This window comes from Choloepus didactylus, chromosome 14 (genome assembly GCF_015220235.1).
Source record: "Choloepus didactylus isolate mChoDid1 chromosome 14, mChoDid1.pri, whole genome shotgun sequence".
NCBI lineage: Eukaryota > Metazoa > Chordata > Mammalia > Pilosa > Megalonychidae > Choloepus > Choloepus didactylus.
The window spans coordinates 99,128,864-99,146,319 of NC_051320.1; the positions used below are offsets into that span (position 1 = coordinate 99,128,864).

Below are 17,456 nucleotides of genomic sequence, written 5' to 3' on the forward strand. Positions count from 1 at the left end.
CCCGAAAGGGCGACCAGGCAGGCTGGGCCTGGAGAAGGGGGTTACCTGTGCCCCTCACCAGACCCCCCGAGGAGCCGTGGGTCTGGGGCCTTGGGGCTGGCCGGGGCGGGTCCTGCAGCTGCCCTGCCCTCGCTTGTCTCACTGCCGGGTTAGCTTGGGAGGGATTAGGGCGGGTCCTGGAGCAGGGCTCTGGGGCCCTGTTTCCTTCAGGATCCACCGCAAAGCCTCTGCTCCAGGTCCCTTTGGGAAAAGGGGCCGACTTTGTTGGGTCCAGTGACGGACGTGGGGGCGGGGAGGGGTGCGAGGGGGTGGGGGAGGGGTGTGGGGTGGGGGAGGGGTGCGAGGGGGTGGGGGAGGGGCGTGGGGTGGGGGAGGGGTGCCGGGGAGGGGCGTGGGGACGGGGTCTTGTCACGGGGACTCCTGAGAGTGCCTGCTCCCACCTCTCCTTCCCCGCCGTGGCTTCTTTTTCCCTTTTCCCTTTTTAAAATAAATAATTCACTTATTTTTAATTGTGATAAAATATACATAAACAAAAATAATTTTAACTATTTTAACTCGACAATTCTTTGATGTTAAATACTTTGATGATACTGTGTAACTTTTTCCGTTTCCAGACTATTTTCGTCATCCCAAACCAAAACTCGTGCCCGTTTGGCGGTAACTCCTCGTTCCGCCTCCCCCGCCCTGGAAACCCCCGTTCTGCTTTCTGTCTCTGTTCTGCATGTTCTGCGGGGGGAGATCACACAGTGTGTGTCCTCGTGTCTGGCTTCTTTCACTCAGTGACGTCTTCAGGGTTCTTCCTTGTTGCAGCGTGTGCCAGCACTTCATTTCTCATCACAGCTGTATAATATTCCATTGTCTGCATAGACCACATTTTTTAAAAATTCAGTTTTATTGAGATACATTCACATACCACACAGTCATCCACAGTGTGCCGTCAGTTCACAGCACAGCAGACAGTTGTACATTCATCACCATAATCAATTTTTTAATATTTTCATTACTCCAAAAAAGTAAATAAATAAAAATACAAGTAAGAAAGAGCACACAAAACATCCCATCCCCCCATTAGTCATTTAATTTTTGTTCCCAGTTTTCTACTCCTCTGTCCATACACTGGATAAAGGGAGTGTGAGCTACAAGGTTTTCACAGTCACACGGTCACACAGTGTAAGATGTCATACAGTCGTCTTCAAGAATCCAGGCTACTGGGTTGCAGTTCACCAGTTTCAGGTATTTCCTTCTAGCTATTCCAATACACTAAAAACTAAAAACGGATATCTGTATAATGCATAAGAATAACCTCTAGAGTGACCTCTCAACTCCATTTGAAATCTCTCAGCCCCTGAAACTTCGTTTTGTTTCATTTCTGTTCCCCCTTTCGGTCAACAAGACTTTCTCAGTCCCCCAATGCTGGGTCCAGGCTCATCCCCGGAGTCATGTCCCACATCGCCAGGGAGATTTACGTCCCTGGGAGTCATATAGACCACGTTTTGTTTCTCCGTTTATCGGATGATGGATACCTGGGTGGGCCCGCCTTTTGGCTATTGTGAATAGTACTTCGAAGAACATTGGTGAACGATTATCTGTCCAAGTCCCTGCTTTCGATTCTTTTAAGTGTACGACTAGCAGCGGAATTGTTGGGTCATATGGTACTTCTTTTTTAACTTCCTGGGGAACCACTAAACTGTTTTCCACAGTGGCTGCAACATTTCACACTCCCCCAGCAATGTACACGGGTTCCTATTTTTCCACATCCTCACCAACCCTTGTTATGTTCATTAAAAAAAAAAAAAAATAGCCTTCCTAGTGAGTATGAAGTAGCATCTCATTGTAGTTCAATTTACATTTCTTTAATGGCCAGTGATCTTGAGCCTTTTTTTCGTATACTTATTGGCCGTTTGAATATCTTCTTTGGAGAAAGGTCTATTCAAATCCTTGACCCGCTTTTAAATTGTCTTGTTTGTCTTTTTGTTGTTGAGTTACTGTAGGAGTTCTTTATATATTCTGGATATTAAACCTTTTTCATACATATGGTTTCTAAATATTTTCTCCTGTAAGTTGTCTTTTCACTTTTTTGATAATGTCTTTTGATGCACAAAAGTTTTAAATTATTAATAAACTTTTATTTTGAAGTAATTTAAACTTACAGGATGGTTACAAAATCATACAAACCCCACACAGAGGACTGCACTGCACCCCCAACCCCAGATACCCAAACGTACCGATTTAGACATTTTGCCACCTTTGCTGTCATTCTCTCTATCATCTTTCTGTCTGTCTGTCTGTCTTTCTATGCTTTCTGAACATTTGAGAGCAGGCCACGTACATCATGCTTCTTGAACACGTAATAGTTCCATGTATATTTCCTACAGGCAGGGATGTTCACCTTAAAGGCAGTTACCAAGTTCAAGAAATTTAACATTGCTATAAAGCTTATATTCTATATTCCAGTTTTTTTTTTGACCCAATAATGTCATTTTGAGTCTTTTCTGCTCCATTCTTAGATCCCACCCAGTCTTGTTGCATTTAATCGTTGCTATCTTAGTTTCTCTTTCTTTCTCTCTTTTTAACTGTGGAAGCATGTATACAACCTAAATCTTCCTATCCCATCCTTCCCAAGCAGCCATCCAGTGGAATTAACCACTGTGTTGCAGTCCCCTCACCACCACCCATTACTAGAACTTTCCTTCACCCCAGACAGAAACGCTTCACTCATTTTGCGTAACCTGTACTCACGTTCCGTCTCTGTGAGCTTGCATATTCTCTCATATTTTCTTTGTGGTCACCTGGGGCTTAAATTTAAACATCCTAAATCTGTAACAGTCTCATTTGTTTTGATACCAATTAAGCAACTTGAATAGCAAACATAAACTGTGTTTCTGTTCTCCTCTGTCCCCCCACTTTTGTGTAGTTCTTTTCACAAAGTACGCATTTATGTGTTATAAATCCCAAACCACTGATTTGTCATTACATTTCATGCATTTGCCTTTTAGATCCTGTAGGAAGTAAAAAGTGGAATTAAAAACCAAAAATACAATAGTACAGGTATATAAATTTACCCATGACATTATCTTTACCAGAAGTCTTATTTTTTCATGTGATTTCAGTCAGTTGATGAGTGTCCTTTCCTTTCAACCTGCAGAACTCCCTTTAGCATTTCTTGTAGGGCCAGTCTGGTGATGAGAAACACCCTCAGCTTTTGTTTATCTGAGAGTGTTTTAATTCCTCCCTCATTTTGGACAGACAGCTTTGCTGGATATAGAATTCTTGGTTGGCAGTTTTTGCTCCTAGCCCTTTAAATATGTCCTCCCCTTGCCTTCTCGCCTCCAGGGTTTCTGATGAGAAAATGGTATATTGTCTTACCAAGGCTCTGTTGCACGTTGCTTCCCCCTTGCGGCTTTCAGAAGTCTCTCTCTGGCATTGGACAATGTAATTATAACAGGGCGTGTTTGTCCCACTTGGGGTTCGTTGAGCATCTTGGATGTAGTTGTTCATGTCTCTCATTAAATTAGGGACACTTTCAGCCATTATTACTTGGAATATTCTTTCTGCCCTTTCTCTCTCTCTTCTCCCATAGGACTGCCATAATGTGCATACTGGTGCTTGATGGTGTCAGTTCCCAGGCTCTGTTCGCCTCTTTTCATTCTTTCTTCCCTCTGCTCCTCAGACTGGATGACTTCAGTGGTCATATAGCTTCAAGGGCACTGATTCTTTCTTCCACCAGCTCCAATCTGCTGTTGAAACCCTCAGAGAAATTTCTATTTCTGTTACTAGTCTTCAGCTCTGCTTGGTTCCTTTCATAATTTCCGTCTCTCTATTGATATTTTCTTTTTGTTCATCTGCTGTTTTCCTGATTTCCTTTACTTCTTTGTGCGTGTTTTCCTTGAGCTCTTTTAAACCCATTTAGGACTGCTTTTAAAAGTCTTTGTCTGGAATGTCCAGGTTAGGTCCTCACTGATGGCTTCTAACGCTTTAATCTTCTCCTTTGCCTGGACCATCACTTCCTGTTTCTTTGTATGTTTTGTAACCTTTTGTTCCAATCTGGACATTTTGATATTTTAGTGTGTTATCACTGGAATTTAGACTCTGAGGTGTCTTTCCTTATGCTTGTCTTCACTGTGGCTTGTCACAGCATTACAACAGAGCTTGAATGCTAGGAGCTAACAAAATAAACAAAAAGAAGGACAAAAAGGAACCCCCTTTCCCAGTCTTTGCAGACGACCTGTGGGAGCGTGCTCCTTCAGGGCTGATGCATACACTGAATTTGGAGAACAGCCCCAGGCCACAGTGCAGCGGCCATCCTGGTCCTTTCTGCATGTGTCTGCACGTTGGTCATGTTCATGTGGCCCTGGGAACGTCCTCTTCCTGAGGAAGGTTTCTTCCGGTCCCTACACGGCACTATATGTTCCAGCCAGCAGTCCCTTGCCCCAGGCAGCCACTTGCCTGCTCTCTCGCAGAGTTCTGTGGAGAGCTCAGTGAGCTGCCTTCTACACTCAGGGCAAGTTCTGGGACAGTGAGTCCCTCAGGCCACCACCACGTGCAGTGAGCCAGGCATCCCTGCTCCCAGTGTGTGCTTGAGGCTTCCTTGGCCCTGCTGGAACTGGGACCAGGGACCTGTGCTGCGACGGGGTGCAGTGGGGCGGGGGCCAGCCAGGGCGCTAGGAGATCAGCTGCTTTTAAGTAGCCTTTGTCTTGCTCCCTGGCTAGCTCTGTTACTGCAGTCGTTTGTTTTCTGGAGCTTTGAGAAAGATGTTCTGCCCGTTCTTGCTGGTTGTTCCAAGCTGCAGGGGGACGGGGCCCTGAATGTCTCATGGTGCCATCTTGGTAGGGGCAGGGAAAGTTTTAAATGTAGACAAAATCTTTGTTATCTATTTTTTTCTTTTGTTGCTTATACTTTTGTTATAAAATCTGAAAATCCTTTGCCTACTGTAAGGTCCTGAAGCTATTTATTTCCTTGTATTTTCTCATAGCAGTTTTATATTATTAACATTTATATTTAGGTCTTTGGTCCATTTTGGATTATTTTTACAGAAAATCATGCAAAAAATTCAGAGTTCCCGTATATCCCACCTCACTCTGTTTTCCCTGTTTTTAGCACTTTGCATCAGTGTGGTACCTTTGTTAAAACTGATGAAACAATATTACCATAATTATGCTATTAACTATAGTCTGTCGTTAACATTAGGATTCACTATTTGTGTCACACAGTTTAGTAACCTATATCCATATATACAACCTACAATGCTTGTCATGTTGGTTACATTCACAGTGCCCTGCCGCCTGCAGCACTGTCCATAACGGAAGCTCTGCGCCAATTAAGAATTGACTCCCCACCCCTACCCCACCTTGGCCTCTGGTAACCTGTATTCTAGTTTCAGACTCTGTGAATTTGGTTATTCTAATTGTTTCATGTCAGAGAGATCATAAAATATTTGTCCTTCTCTGTTTTATTTCACTCAGCATGATGTCTTCAGGGTTCATTCTTGTTTCATATATCAGGACTTGATTCCATCTTACTGCCGAGTAATATTCCATCGTATGTATGTGCCACATTTTGTTTATCCACTCACCTTTTGATGAAATTTGGGTTGCTTCCACCTTTAGGCAATTGTAAACAATGCCATTATGAACACTGTTATGCAAATATCTGTTTGAATCCCTGCTTTCAATTATTTTGGGTATATACCTAGAAGTGGGATGGCGAGTCTTACAGTAGTTCTACACTTAATCTTCTGAGGAATTGCCGAACTGTCTTCCACAGCAGCTGCACCGTTTTCATTCTTTACAACAATAAACAAGTGTTCTCTTTCTCCACATCCTTGCCAACAGTTGTATTTTTACATTTTTTAAAATAGTAGCCATTCTAGTGGATGTGAAATGCTGTCTCATGGTTTTGATTTACATTTCCATATTGGCTAATGATGTTGATCGTTGTTTCCTTTGTTTATTGGCCATTTGTGTGTCTTCTTTGCAGAAATGTGTGTTCATGTCTTTTACCCATTTTTTTAATTGAGTTGTTTGTCTTTTTGTTACTAAGTTGTAGGATTTCATTTCTTTGTATATTCTGGTTAATAAACCTTTAATGATTATGTGGTTTTCAAATATTTTCTCCATTTCTGTAGGTTATCTTTTTACTTTCACTATGAAGTCCTTTGATACAAAAAAGTTTTTAATTTTGAAGAAGTTCCATTTATCTATTTTTTTCTTTTTTTCTTCTTGCTTTTGGTGTGAAGTCTAAGGAAACATTGCCTGACAACAAGGTTCTGAAGATGCTTCTCTGAGGGTAGCACAAGAGAGAGAGAAAGGGGCAGAAAAAGCCTCTGAAAAATAATGGCCGAAAACTTCCCAAGTCTGATGACAGACATGAATATACACATCCAGGAAGCTCAAGAAACTCCAAGCAGATAGACTCTAAGAGAGCTACACCAAGACACATTATAGTGAAGTTGTAAAAATCCAAAGTCAAAGACAGGATTTTAAAAGCAGTAAGAGAGAAGCAACTTGTCACATACAAGGGCTCCCCAATAAGATTAGCAGTGGATTTCTTACCAGAAACCATGGAGGCCAGAAAACAGTGGGGTGACATGTTTGAACTCCTTAATAAAAATCAACTGTTAACCAAAATTCTTTATCTTGCAAAATTATCTTTCAAAAATCAAGGAGATATGAAGACATTTACAGTTAAACTAAGCTGAGAGTTCATTTCCAGAAGACCTGCTTTACAAGAAATGCTAAAGGGAGTTCTTCAGGCTGAAATAAAAGTATACCAGACAGTAACCTGAAGCCATAAGAAGAAAAAAACAAAACAAAACTGGTAAATGTAACTACATATATGTATATATATAGATATATGTATATATATATATAAAATCCTGTATTATTATACTTTGGGTTTGAAACTGCTTTCCTCCCATATGACTTAACAGGGAAACATGTAAAATGACACTTAAAATCTATGTTAATGGAGATGCAGTATGGAAAGATGTAATCTGAGCAGTAACAATGTAACATAAGCAATGTAACAAATGTAAAGGGGGGACAGTAGACAGTTTGTATACTACTAAAATTATAGGTTGGTACTAGTTGAACTAGGGTGCTAGTAGTTTAAGATTTCAGTTTTAGTTATGAAGGTAACCACTAAGAAAATAACCACAAAGTATAGAGAAAAGGACAGAAGAAGAAATCAAAATGGTACACTAAAAAAACAGCTCAATTTTTCAGAAAGTCACTAATGGGGTATTTGAGGAACAGGAAACATACAAGACACAGAGAAGACAAACGGCTGAATGGCAGAACTAAATCCTTCCTTCTCAGTTATTACCTTAAGTATCAATAGAATAAATTCTCCTATGAAAAGGCAGAGACTGGAGAACTGGATGAAAGCGTGTGATCCATCTATATGCTATCTCCAGGAGACTCGCTTTATGTACAAAGACAAAGAGGCTGAAAGTACAGGGTGGAAAAAGACAGTCCATGCAAACAGTAATCAAAAGTGAGACAGAGTGGCTGTATTGTTGTCAGACAAAATAGAGTTTAAGTTAAAAAAGATGATAACAGACAAAGAAGGACATTATATATTGATAAAAGCTTCAGTCCAGCAAGGAGATACATGTACCATGTATGAGAGCCCCAAAATATATGAAGCAAAATTTGATGGAACCAAAGGGAACAATAGGTGTTTCCTCGATAATAAATGGGGACTTCAATACACCGTGTTCAATAATTGATAAAACCTCTAAAGAGAAGATAAGGAACGAGAGGACTTGAACAACACTGTCAACCAGCTGGACCTGATGGACACAACTGGAACACCCCACCCAACAAGAGCAGAACACGCATTCTTCTCCAGTGCACATGGAACATTTTCCAGGATAGACCACGTTAGGTCACAAATCAAACCTTAATAAATTTAAAAATATTGAAATCATACAAACTATCTTATCAGGACACATGAAGTAAAGCTAGAGATCAATAACAAGAGAAAAATGGAAAATTTACAGATATGTTGCTATTAAATAACACACTATTAAACAACCAGTAGGCCTTGAAACATTCATATTCCTTGAAATGCAAAAATTACATAATCTGACACATCAAGAAATAGAAAATCTCAGCAGTCTAATGACAAGTAAAGAGATTGAGTCAGACTTAAAAACTTCCCAACAAGGAAGAGTCCAGAACTGGATAGTTTCAAAGCTTAATTCTACCAAACCAACAAAGAAGATTCAAACCAATTCTTTTCAAGCTCTTCCAAAAAACAGAAGAGGAGGGATTACTTCCTACCTCATTCAATAAGGCCAGCCTATCGAGGCGATAAAGACAGCACAAGAAAAGAAAATTACAGACTAGTATTCCTTAAGAATACACATACAAAAATCCTCAACAAAATACTGGCAAATCAAATCCAGCAGTATATTAAAGAGGATTATATGCCATGACCTAGTAAGATTTATTCCAGACATACAAGGATAGTTTTACATAAGAAAATCAATCAGTGTCATATACTACATTAATAAAATGAAGGGAAAGAAACACATAATTTTCTCAATTGATGCAGAAAAAGCACTTGACAAAATTCAACATCCTTTCATGATAAAAATATTCAGAAAACTAGGAGTAAAAGGGAGCTTTCGCAGGATGATAGAGGACATTTATGAAAAACCCACAGCAAACATCATCTTCAGTGGTGAGAGACTGAAAGCTCTTCCCCTGAGATCAGGAACGAGGCAAGGATGCCCACGGTCACCACTGTTACTGAGCACTGCCCTGGAAGTTCCAGCCACAGAAATGAACCAAGAGAAAGGAAAAAAAAATGTGTCCAAACAGAAACGAAGAAATCAGATTATCCCTATATGAGGATGACATAGCATAGGGAAAATCCCAAAGAAACTACAAGAAAGTTGGTAGAACCAAGAACTACATACAGCAGAGTTGCAGGATACAAGATAAGCAAACACACAGACACCAGCTGGGTTTCTGTTCACAACAGTGAACAGCATGAAAAAGAAATCAAGACAATAATTCCACTTACAATAACATCTAAAAGAATTAAATACTGAAAAATAAATTTAACAAAGGGTAAAAGACTTGTACTCTGAAAACTAGAAAACATTTCTGAAATTAAAGAAGACGTCAGTAAGTGTCCTGCTGCCTAAAGTGATCACAGACCCAACACCATCCCTATCCGACATCCAGCAGCCCTCAGTTCAGAAATGGAAAGAGAGATCCTCAAATCCACGTGGAATTGCAAGGGGCCCCGAAGAGCTAAAACAGCCTTGAAAAAGAAGAACGTAGTTGGAGGACTCACACTTGCTCATCTCCAAACTCACTAGAAAGCTACAATGATGAAAACAGGTGTTCCTGGCACAAGGGTGGACATATGGGCCAGTGGAATAGAATCAGGCGTCCAGAGGAAAATCTACCCACCTGAGCCCAGTTTATTTTCAACAAAGGCACCAAGTCCACTCAATGAGGAGAGAAGAGTCTCTCATGGTGCTGGGACAGCTGGAAATCCACATACAAAAAAAAAAAATAATTCAAAAGGGATCAAAGACCTAAGTATAAGGACCAAAAACTATAAAATTCCTACTAGAAAACAGGTCCCTCAGGCTCTGTCCATTTCTCTTTGTTATTTTTTCTTTCTGCTCTTCATACACACTTTCAGTGTCTTATCTGGAAGTTCACTGATCCTTTCTTCAGTGTGTTCAAATTTGCAGTTCAGACTGTCTATGAGTTTTTCATTTTTATAACTGTAATTTTCCCCTTCAAAATTCCTGTTTGGTTTCTTTTTGTAATTTCTCTTTTTGTTTTGTTTAGACAAAATTTTCCTAATTTCCTTTAGTTCTTTGTGCATGAATTCCTTTAGCTTCTACAGGGATGGTTTCTGGCAAATTCTTTTTTTTTTCATGTGAGTGGTCCATACTTTCCTTTTCCTTGGTGTATTTTTAAAAAATCATTATTTTTAATTGTAGAACATAACATACATACATAGAAGTGATAACTTCCAAAATGAAATTTAACAAGTAGTTAGACAGCAAATTTCAAAGAATATTATAGGTTACAGTTCCACAGTTTCAGTTTTTTCCTTATTGTGAAATATAACATATATACAAAAAGATGATAGCTTTCAAATTACAATTTAGCAAGTGGATTGTAGACCACATTTCAAAGGATGCTGTGTTATAGTTCCACCATTTATTCTTTCCTTCTAGCTATTCTAATACCCTAGCAACTAAGAAGAAAATTATATAGAGATTCAGTATTCATAATCCTTTGTTAAATTCCATCCTGTCTGTTGCTTCCCCTTCCTCCAGTTCAATCACTTTCCTGATCTTCAGGAATGTCTAGGCAGTGACCACCCTAACTTGTTCATGCTGAAAAGGGGTGTCGACGTTATGGGAAAAGGGGACACATCTGGTTGATGTTCTTGAGGAAGCTATTGCCTCTGGGTTTGGGGACTTAGCTGGTGTAGAAGTTCTCTGAAGAATTTAAGTTTCTGAAGAATAAACTTAGTGAGTGAAACCTTGATAGAATCTCAGATAGGGATCTGGGTATTCTTTAAGGTTTTCAGGACTGCTGTTGACTTGGCTTTATCATACTTTGGCCATTTGGCATATCTAGGTGAAGCTCGCGTAGAAGTAACCTCCGGACAGCCTCTTGACTGTATTTGAATTCTCTTAGCCACTGAAACCTTATTTTGTTGCCTTTCTTTTCACCCTTTTGGTCAAAAAGGCATTCACAATCCCTTGATACCAAGGTCAGGCTCTTTCTCAGAATCTGTGTCCCACGTCACCAGGAAGACATCTGGAGTGTCCTGTCCCATGTCGGGGAGGGTGATGATTTTATTTGCAGAGTTGGGCTTAGAGAGAGAAAGTCCACATTTGAACAACAAAAGAGGCTCTCTGGAGGTGACTCCTAGGCATAATTACAGGTGGGCTTAGCCTCCCCTTTACAACCATAAGTTTGACCAGAGCAAGCCTCAAGATCAAGGACTTGACTTATAAAGTAGGGGGTTCCTAAGTTCACATAGCGTATATCCACGATAATCCATCCATATCTCACGTTATCATCACTTTGTTGTACAATCCTCATTACTCTCCATTTTAAGCAATTCTTGACCCAAAACATCTTGTAACTCTTACCAATCCTTAATTATTTGTCCTTAGTATTTGTGTAGTACTGGTATTGTATTCCTATTAATTATAGTCTCTAGTATGCAATATGTAGATTTTTCCATGTACCTTTCTGTTGTCAACTCTCTCTACTAGTGTCATACCTTAGAAGTATATCATGCAAGCACCTATCTATATTTGTAGTGCTGATCTGTGGGAAACATGCCTTTAAACAACCCCTTTGTATCCTACTCACCTTCAGTGTAGCTCTGATAATATAATCCCATTAACAAACAGTTGTCACCCCTATCCATTACCATATCTTTGAATTCACCCTCATTAACATATCTGAACATAATAGCTTATCATTCCCCCTCACTAGCTACTGTCTGTCACTAGGTCCCCTATATTCTATAAGACACTGATTTTACACTGTTGAGGGAGTTCATAGAAGTGGTAACATATAATCTCTCTCCTTTTGTGTCTGCGTTATTTCACTCAGAATTGTTTCTTCAGGGTTCATCCATGTTGCCATGTTTCAGGACCCTGTTCCTCCTTACTGCTGCATAGTATTCCATCGTATGTTTATACCACATTTTGTTTATCCACTCGTCTGTTGAAGGATACTTGGATTGTTTCCATCGCTTGGCAATTGTGAACAATGCTGCTATGAACATTGGTGTGCAAATGTCTGTTCATGTCACTGCTTTCAAACCTTCTGGATGTATACTGAGAAGTGGAATTGCCGGATCATAGGGTAATTCAACATCTAGTTTTCGGAGAAACTGCCAAATCATCTTCTACAGTGGCTGTACCTTTATACAGTCCCACCAGCAATGAGTAAGAGTTCCAATTTCTCCACATCCTCTCCAGCATTTGTAGTTTCCTGTTTGTTGAATGGCAGCCATTGTTATTAGCGTGAGATGATACCTCATTGTGTCTTGATTTGCATCTCCCTAATAGCTAGCGAAGATGAACATTTTTCCATGTGTTTTTTTTAGCCATTTGTATTTCCTCTTTGGAAAAATACCTTTTCATATCTTTGGTCCATTTTACAATTGGGCTGTTTGTACTACTGTTATTGAGTTGTAGGATTTCTTTATATATGCAGATTATCAGTCTCTTGTCAGATATATGGTTTCCAAATATTTTCTCCCGTTGAGTTGGCTGCCACTTCACCTTTTTGACAAAGTTTTTTGAGGCACAGAAGCTTTCAATTTTGAGGAGTTCTCATTTATCTATTTTTTTCTTTTGTTGCTTGTGCTTTTGGTGTAAGGTCTAAGAAGCAACCTCCTAATACTAGGTCTTGAAGATGTTACCCTACATTATCTCCTAGGAGTTTTATAGTGCAGTCTCTTATATTGAGATCTTTGATCCACTTTGAGTTAAATTTTATATGGGGTGTGAGGTAGGGGTCCTCTTTCATTCTTTTGGATGTGGATATCCAGTTCTCCCAGCCCCATTTTTTGAAGACAGTGTTCTGTCCCAGTTCAGTGGATTTGGGGGCCTTATAAAAAATTAGTCGACCGTATATCTGGGGGTCTACTTCCGAACTCACATTGATTCCATTGATCGATATGTATCTTTGTGCCAGTACCATGCTGTTTTGACCACTGTGGCTTTATAGTAGGCTTCAAAGTCTGGAAGTGTAAGTCCTCCCATTTTGTTCTTCATTTTTAGTATGTTTTTGGCAATTTGAGGCTCCTTTCCCTTCGGAATAAATTTGCTTGTGGCCACGCAGAGTGGAAGTGGGGGTGGAGAGGCAGAGGGGGTGAGGGGTCAGGTGCTCCCCTCTCTTTCTGCGTCTCTTTCCTCACCCAGCCCTCCACCCGGTGTTTGCTGGGTCCTAGCTCGTGGCTTCTCCTGCCCCCTGGCTGGCCACTGGCAACCTAGCCTGAGACCTGCCATGGCCCCACTGTCCATGGCTGCCTGCTCCTGGTCCTGCTCGGTCCAGTCTGCCTCCCCTTCTCAGCTGGAGAGTGGCGGGCATGGGCAGACACAGTGGAGGTCCCTGAATGCGGTCTCTTTGGTTGGTGAGAAGTGGGTGCTGGGAGGCCCTAGGCCCCACACCATTGTCTCCTGCCCCCACTCGCAGGTTTGTTTCCCCTCGTCTCCCCCCGACGGGGGGGAGCACTCTGATACGTCTGCTTAACGCCCCGGTTTCCTCCCGCTGCGGGGCAGAGTCTGGGGCCTCTGATGGGGCAGGCCTTTCGCGGCTGGCCCTGACGTCCGGGTGCCAGTCTGCCTTCGCGCCAGCTTGCTGTGTCCCCACACTGAGCCTGCGCTCTCCACTTGTTTCCTTCCTGTCTTCCCCAAACTCTGAGCTTCTGCGTGCTCCCTGCTGATCCATTCTCTGCGGTGTGCCCGCCACGGGCTTCAGAAAGTGTGTTGCCGGAAGGGCCTGTGTGGAGGGCTGGGGCCTGCCCTTTGTCTCCTCGGGGCGGCAGTAGCTGACACTGCATCTAAGGTGTGGGGCCCAGTGCAGCCCATAGTGGGATGGAGCCATCCTGCGGCTGTGGCTGGGTTGCACCCCTGCGGCGGCAGCAGGGTGGGCTGGCAGAGCCCTGCTTGGGAGGCCGTGTGGCTGCTGCTCACCCGCCGCGGGGCCTCTCACAGCTCTGCAGCGCTTCAGCGAGAGCACCCTAGAGTATCTGGCCAATCTGGACCAGGCCCCGGACCCCACGGTCAGGAAGGACACCTTCTCCAGTGACATCTTCAGTGCCTATGAGGTCCTCTTCACCCACTGGCTGCAGAGCCGTGAAGCCAAGGTACCACCGCTCCCAGCAGGCCCTCCAATCCCACAGCCCCGTGGGCTCCCTTCCTGGAGGCCCAGCACTGGCCTCCGTGCCGCAGAACCCCAGGGGCTTCTCTGCTCTCCCCTTCCCTGGGACCTGTGCAGTGTCTACCTGCCAGTTGCCACACCTGCGTGGTCTCTCCCCTGCAGGTCCCCACACCTATGCAGTCTCTCCTACAGATCCTCACACCTGCACAGTCTCTCCTGCAGATCCCCACACCTGTACTGTCTCTCCTACAGGTCCCCATACCTGTGCAGTACCTGCCAGGGCTGGGCCATGCAGCTTGCCCTGTCCTCCTCATACAGACTGGCTCCTGGACCTGGGTGTCTTGGGCGTTCCCCCACTGCCCCCACCCTTCCACCTGAGAGCCCCCAGTGCAGGCGGAAGGGCAGGGGATGGCATGACTGGCACAGGATGCTGGTGTCACCATGGGTCTCCTGAACATGCCCGTCTCCCCCGCCGCCTGGCTGCAGTGGTCACGCCATGGCCACGGGGCTGCTGAGAGGTGGCCGTTAGGGTTTGCTCCCCACACCCCCACCGTTGTCCTTTCCTGCCTGCTCTGGGCTCCGGCCTCCTGCTGACTGTGATGGTGCTGGTTTGACACGTACACCTGTCGTCCCCTCACAGCTCCGTCTTGCTGTGGTGCAGGCTCTGGGGCCCATGAGCCACCTGCTGCCAAACGAGAAGCTGGAGGAGCAGCTGCCCAAGCTCATCCCTGGGATCCTCTCCCTCTACAAGAAGCACGCTGAGGCCTTCCACATGTCCAAGGTGCGCTCTGGCCCTGGGAAGCCCTGCACTCTCTACGCGGGGCAGTCCTGCCAATCAGTCCCCAAGCACCAGCCTTAGGTTGGAGGGTGGAGGGCACCAGGCAGGAGTGGGTCCCTGTGGGAGGGTGGTGGCCCTGGATGCTGTCCACAGGATTCGGCGGAGGTTGTGGAGGGCAGGGCCATCTGGCCATGCAGGAAGAGCCCAGCCCATCAGCCAGTCCTGGGGACCGAGTCAGCCTTCTTCCCACGGCCCTGTCCAGATGGGGCGGGGGCTGCCCTCTGACTGGGAATGCCCTTTCCTGGCCCCGCCCCTCGGTCTCTGTATCCCAGTGGCGGAAGTAGGACCTCCTCCTTTGAGCCCTGAAGCAGGGCCCCTGCCCTCTGGGATGTCTTCCTGCGGGGCCCTGGAGGCTTTTATTGACCATCTCCTTCTTGGCTGACTGGCAGAGTCTAGGCCAGATCCTGGAAGCGTCTGTGAGCGTGGGTAGCCGCACCCTGGAGGTCCAGCTTGATGCTCTCCTGGCTGCTCTGCACGCACAGGTAGGAGAGGGGAGGGGCTGTGTAGAGATGTGGCCTGCTGGGCGCCTGGCCCAGGAGCAGTGAGGAAGCCGAGGGGAGGTGGGCAGGGCAGGCCGTGGAGCCTGGTGGGGCGCTGCGTCCTGTGGAGTAGGGAGCCACGCAGGCTCTTGAGGAGAGGACTCACCTGGGGGGGCTCGCTTGGGCCGCTGTGCAGAGATTAGACTGTGGGCCCGGGTAGTGGCAGGTAGCCAGTCAGCAGAGCTGTCCAGTGAGAGGAAACAGGCCAGCGGCTGGGCAGGGGTGGTGCAAGCATGAGGAGGGGCTGGGTCCTGGGGTGAGAGAGGGAGACGCTGAGGCGTGGCACAGTGCGGGTCGCCTGTGGGCCTCTGAGAGCCCCTGTGTCCTGCATCTGGAGGCGGCAGCCAGGGAGAGGCCTGATGACACCTGCAGCATCTGCCCAGAGCTCACTGGGTGGAGGGTCCCCGAGGGACTGAGTGTGGAAAGAAGAAAGCCCTCAGGTGGGCAGTGGGCACCCTTGGGTTGGAGCTGTGTGTGAGGGAGCCAGTGGAGGAGGGGGAGGGAGGCCAAGCCAGGGGCTGTCCGGGAGGTGGGCTGGCGGGGCGCAGGTCTGATTGCACTGTTGCGAGAGAGGAGTAGGGAGGGCAGGAAGTTGGAGACAGCGAGGGTAGGTGGCTCTCTAAGGAGTCGCTGAAAGAGAAGCAAAGCAAGAGGATCGACTTCTTAGCTCTGTGCCCCCCACCCCCACCCTCTGTGCTCTGGCTCTGCCAGCCCATCATTCCCAGCTGGAATATCAGCCCTGGCCCCACCCCACCCTCCTGACAGACCTTGGACCCTGCCAAGGGAAGGGGGGTGGGGAGGAAGGGAGCTAAAAGAGAGTTTTTCAAAAACAATAAAAGTATTATGAACAATTATGTGGTAATTTGAAAACTGTATGGAATGGATAGATTCCTAGAAAAATTAAAAATGTCAGTTTTGGCTGGAGAAGAAATAGAGAACTTGAATAAACCAATAAAGAAGTAGAAATAATATCCCTAGATCTTCTGTCCTTAAAACAAATCCAGGGCCCAAATGGGCCCAAATGGTTTTATGGTGGTGTTCTACAAAACTTTCAAGGAACAATTTATTCCCACCCTATACAAGTTGCTTTGGAAATCAGAAAAAGTTCCACTGCTGCCTAATTCAGTCTGTGAGGTTGGTCTTGGTTCCAAAGACAGCTGGGGACACGAAAGGACACTTGCACACTGGTGTTTATAGCGGCATTATTCATGATTGCCAAGAGATGGAAACAACCCAAACATCCATCAATGGACGAGTGGATAAACAAAGTGTGGTATATACACATGATGGAATATTACACAGTTGTAAGACAGAACAAAGTCATGGAACATATAGCAACATGGGTGAACCTGGAAGACATTATGTTGAGCGAAACTAGCCAGAAACAAAAGGGTGGATACTATATGGTCTCACTATTATGAACTAACATTAGTGAGTGAACTTTGAGAGTTAAAGTTGAGAACACAGCTAATCAGGAGATAGTAAGAGGGTAGAGATAGGGTATTTGGTGCTGAAGGAGTACAGAAGCTTCAACAGGATTGATTGTAAAGATCCAGAAATGGATAGCACAACACTGTGTGATGGTAGCACAATATTGTAAGCACACTGAACAAAGCTGAGTGTGAGTATGGTTGAAAGAGGAAGGCTAGGGGCATGTATGACACCAAACCCAACTGAGGGCTGAGCAAGAAAATCTAAGAATATAATTGGGAGTGTAGATATAAAGATCATGTACAAAATAACAGCTAACTGAACCCATTGCTCTCCTTTCAAGCCACTGTATCAAGCAGGGCTTGGCCCACAAATTATAGGTTTGCTCAGTGTGCTGGTTTGGATGTATTATGTCCCCCCAAAAGCCATGTTTTAATCCAGTCTTGTGGGATATTTGGTTAGGTTGTTTCCATGGAGATGTGATGCATCCAACTGAAGGTGATGGCTTTTGATTGGATTATTTCCATGGAGGTGTGGCCCCACCCATTCAGCGTGGGTCTTGAGTAGTTTTCTGGTATCCTTTAAAAGGAGCAGACCCAGATGCTTGCTGATGCTTGGAGATGCCAGCCCACTAAGAGAGGATAAAATGCCCCGAGAGCAGCTAAGAGAGAGTTATGGAGAGACCGAGATGCTTGCTGATGCTTGGAGATGCAGACAGAAGGACCTTTGGAGGTGCTAAGCTAAGGGAAACC

General features: G+C 44.6%; 1 protein-coding gene across 18 annotated transcripts in view; it reads left to right on the top strand.

Annotated features, from left to right (window-relative positions):
* MROH1 (maestro heat like repeat family member 1) overlaps positions 1 to 17,456 on the top strand; it is a 111,032-nt gene that overhangs the window by 31,885 nt on the left and 61,691 nt on the right. For all 18 annotated transcript variants that reach the window (XM_037803118.1, XM_037803110.1, XM_037803121.1 and 15 more), the window contains exons 9-11: positions 13,731 to 13,882; positions 14,537 to 14,677; positions 15,124 to 15,216. In XM_037803118.1, coding sequence (XP_037659046.1) covers positions 13,731 to 13,882; positions 14,537 to 14,677; positions 15,124 to 15,216 — 386 coding nt within the window. The remainder of the gene's footprint in view (positions 1 to 13,730; positions 13,883 to 14,536; positions 14,678 to 15,123; positions 15,217 to 17,456) is intronic.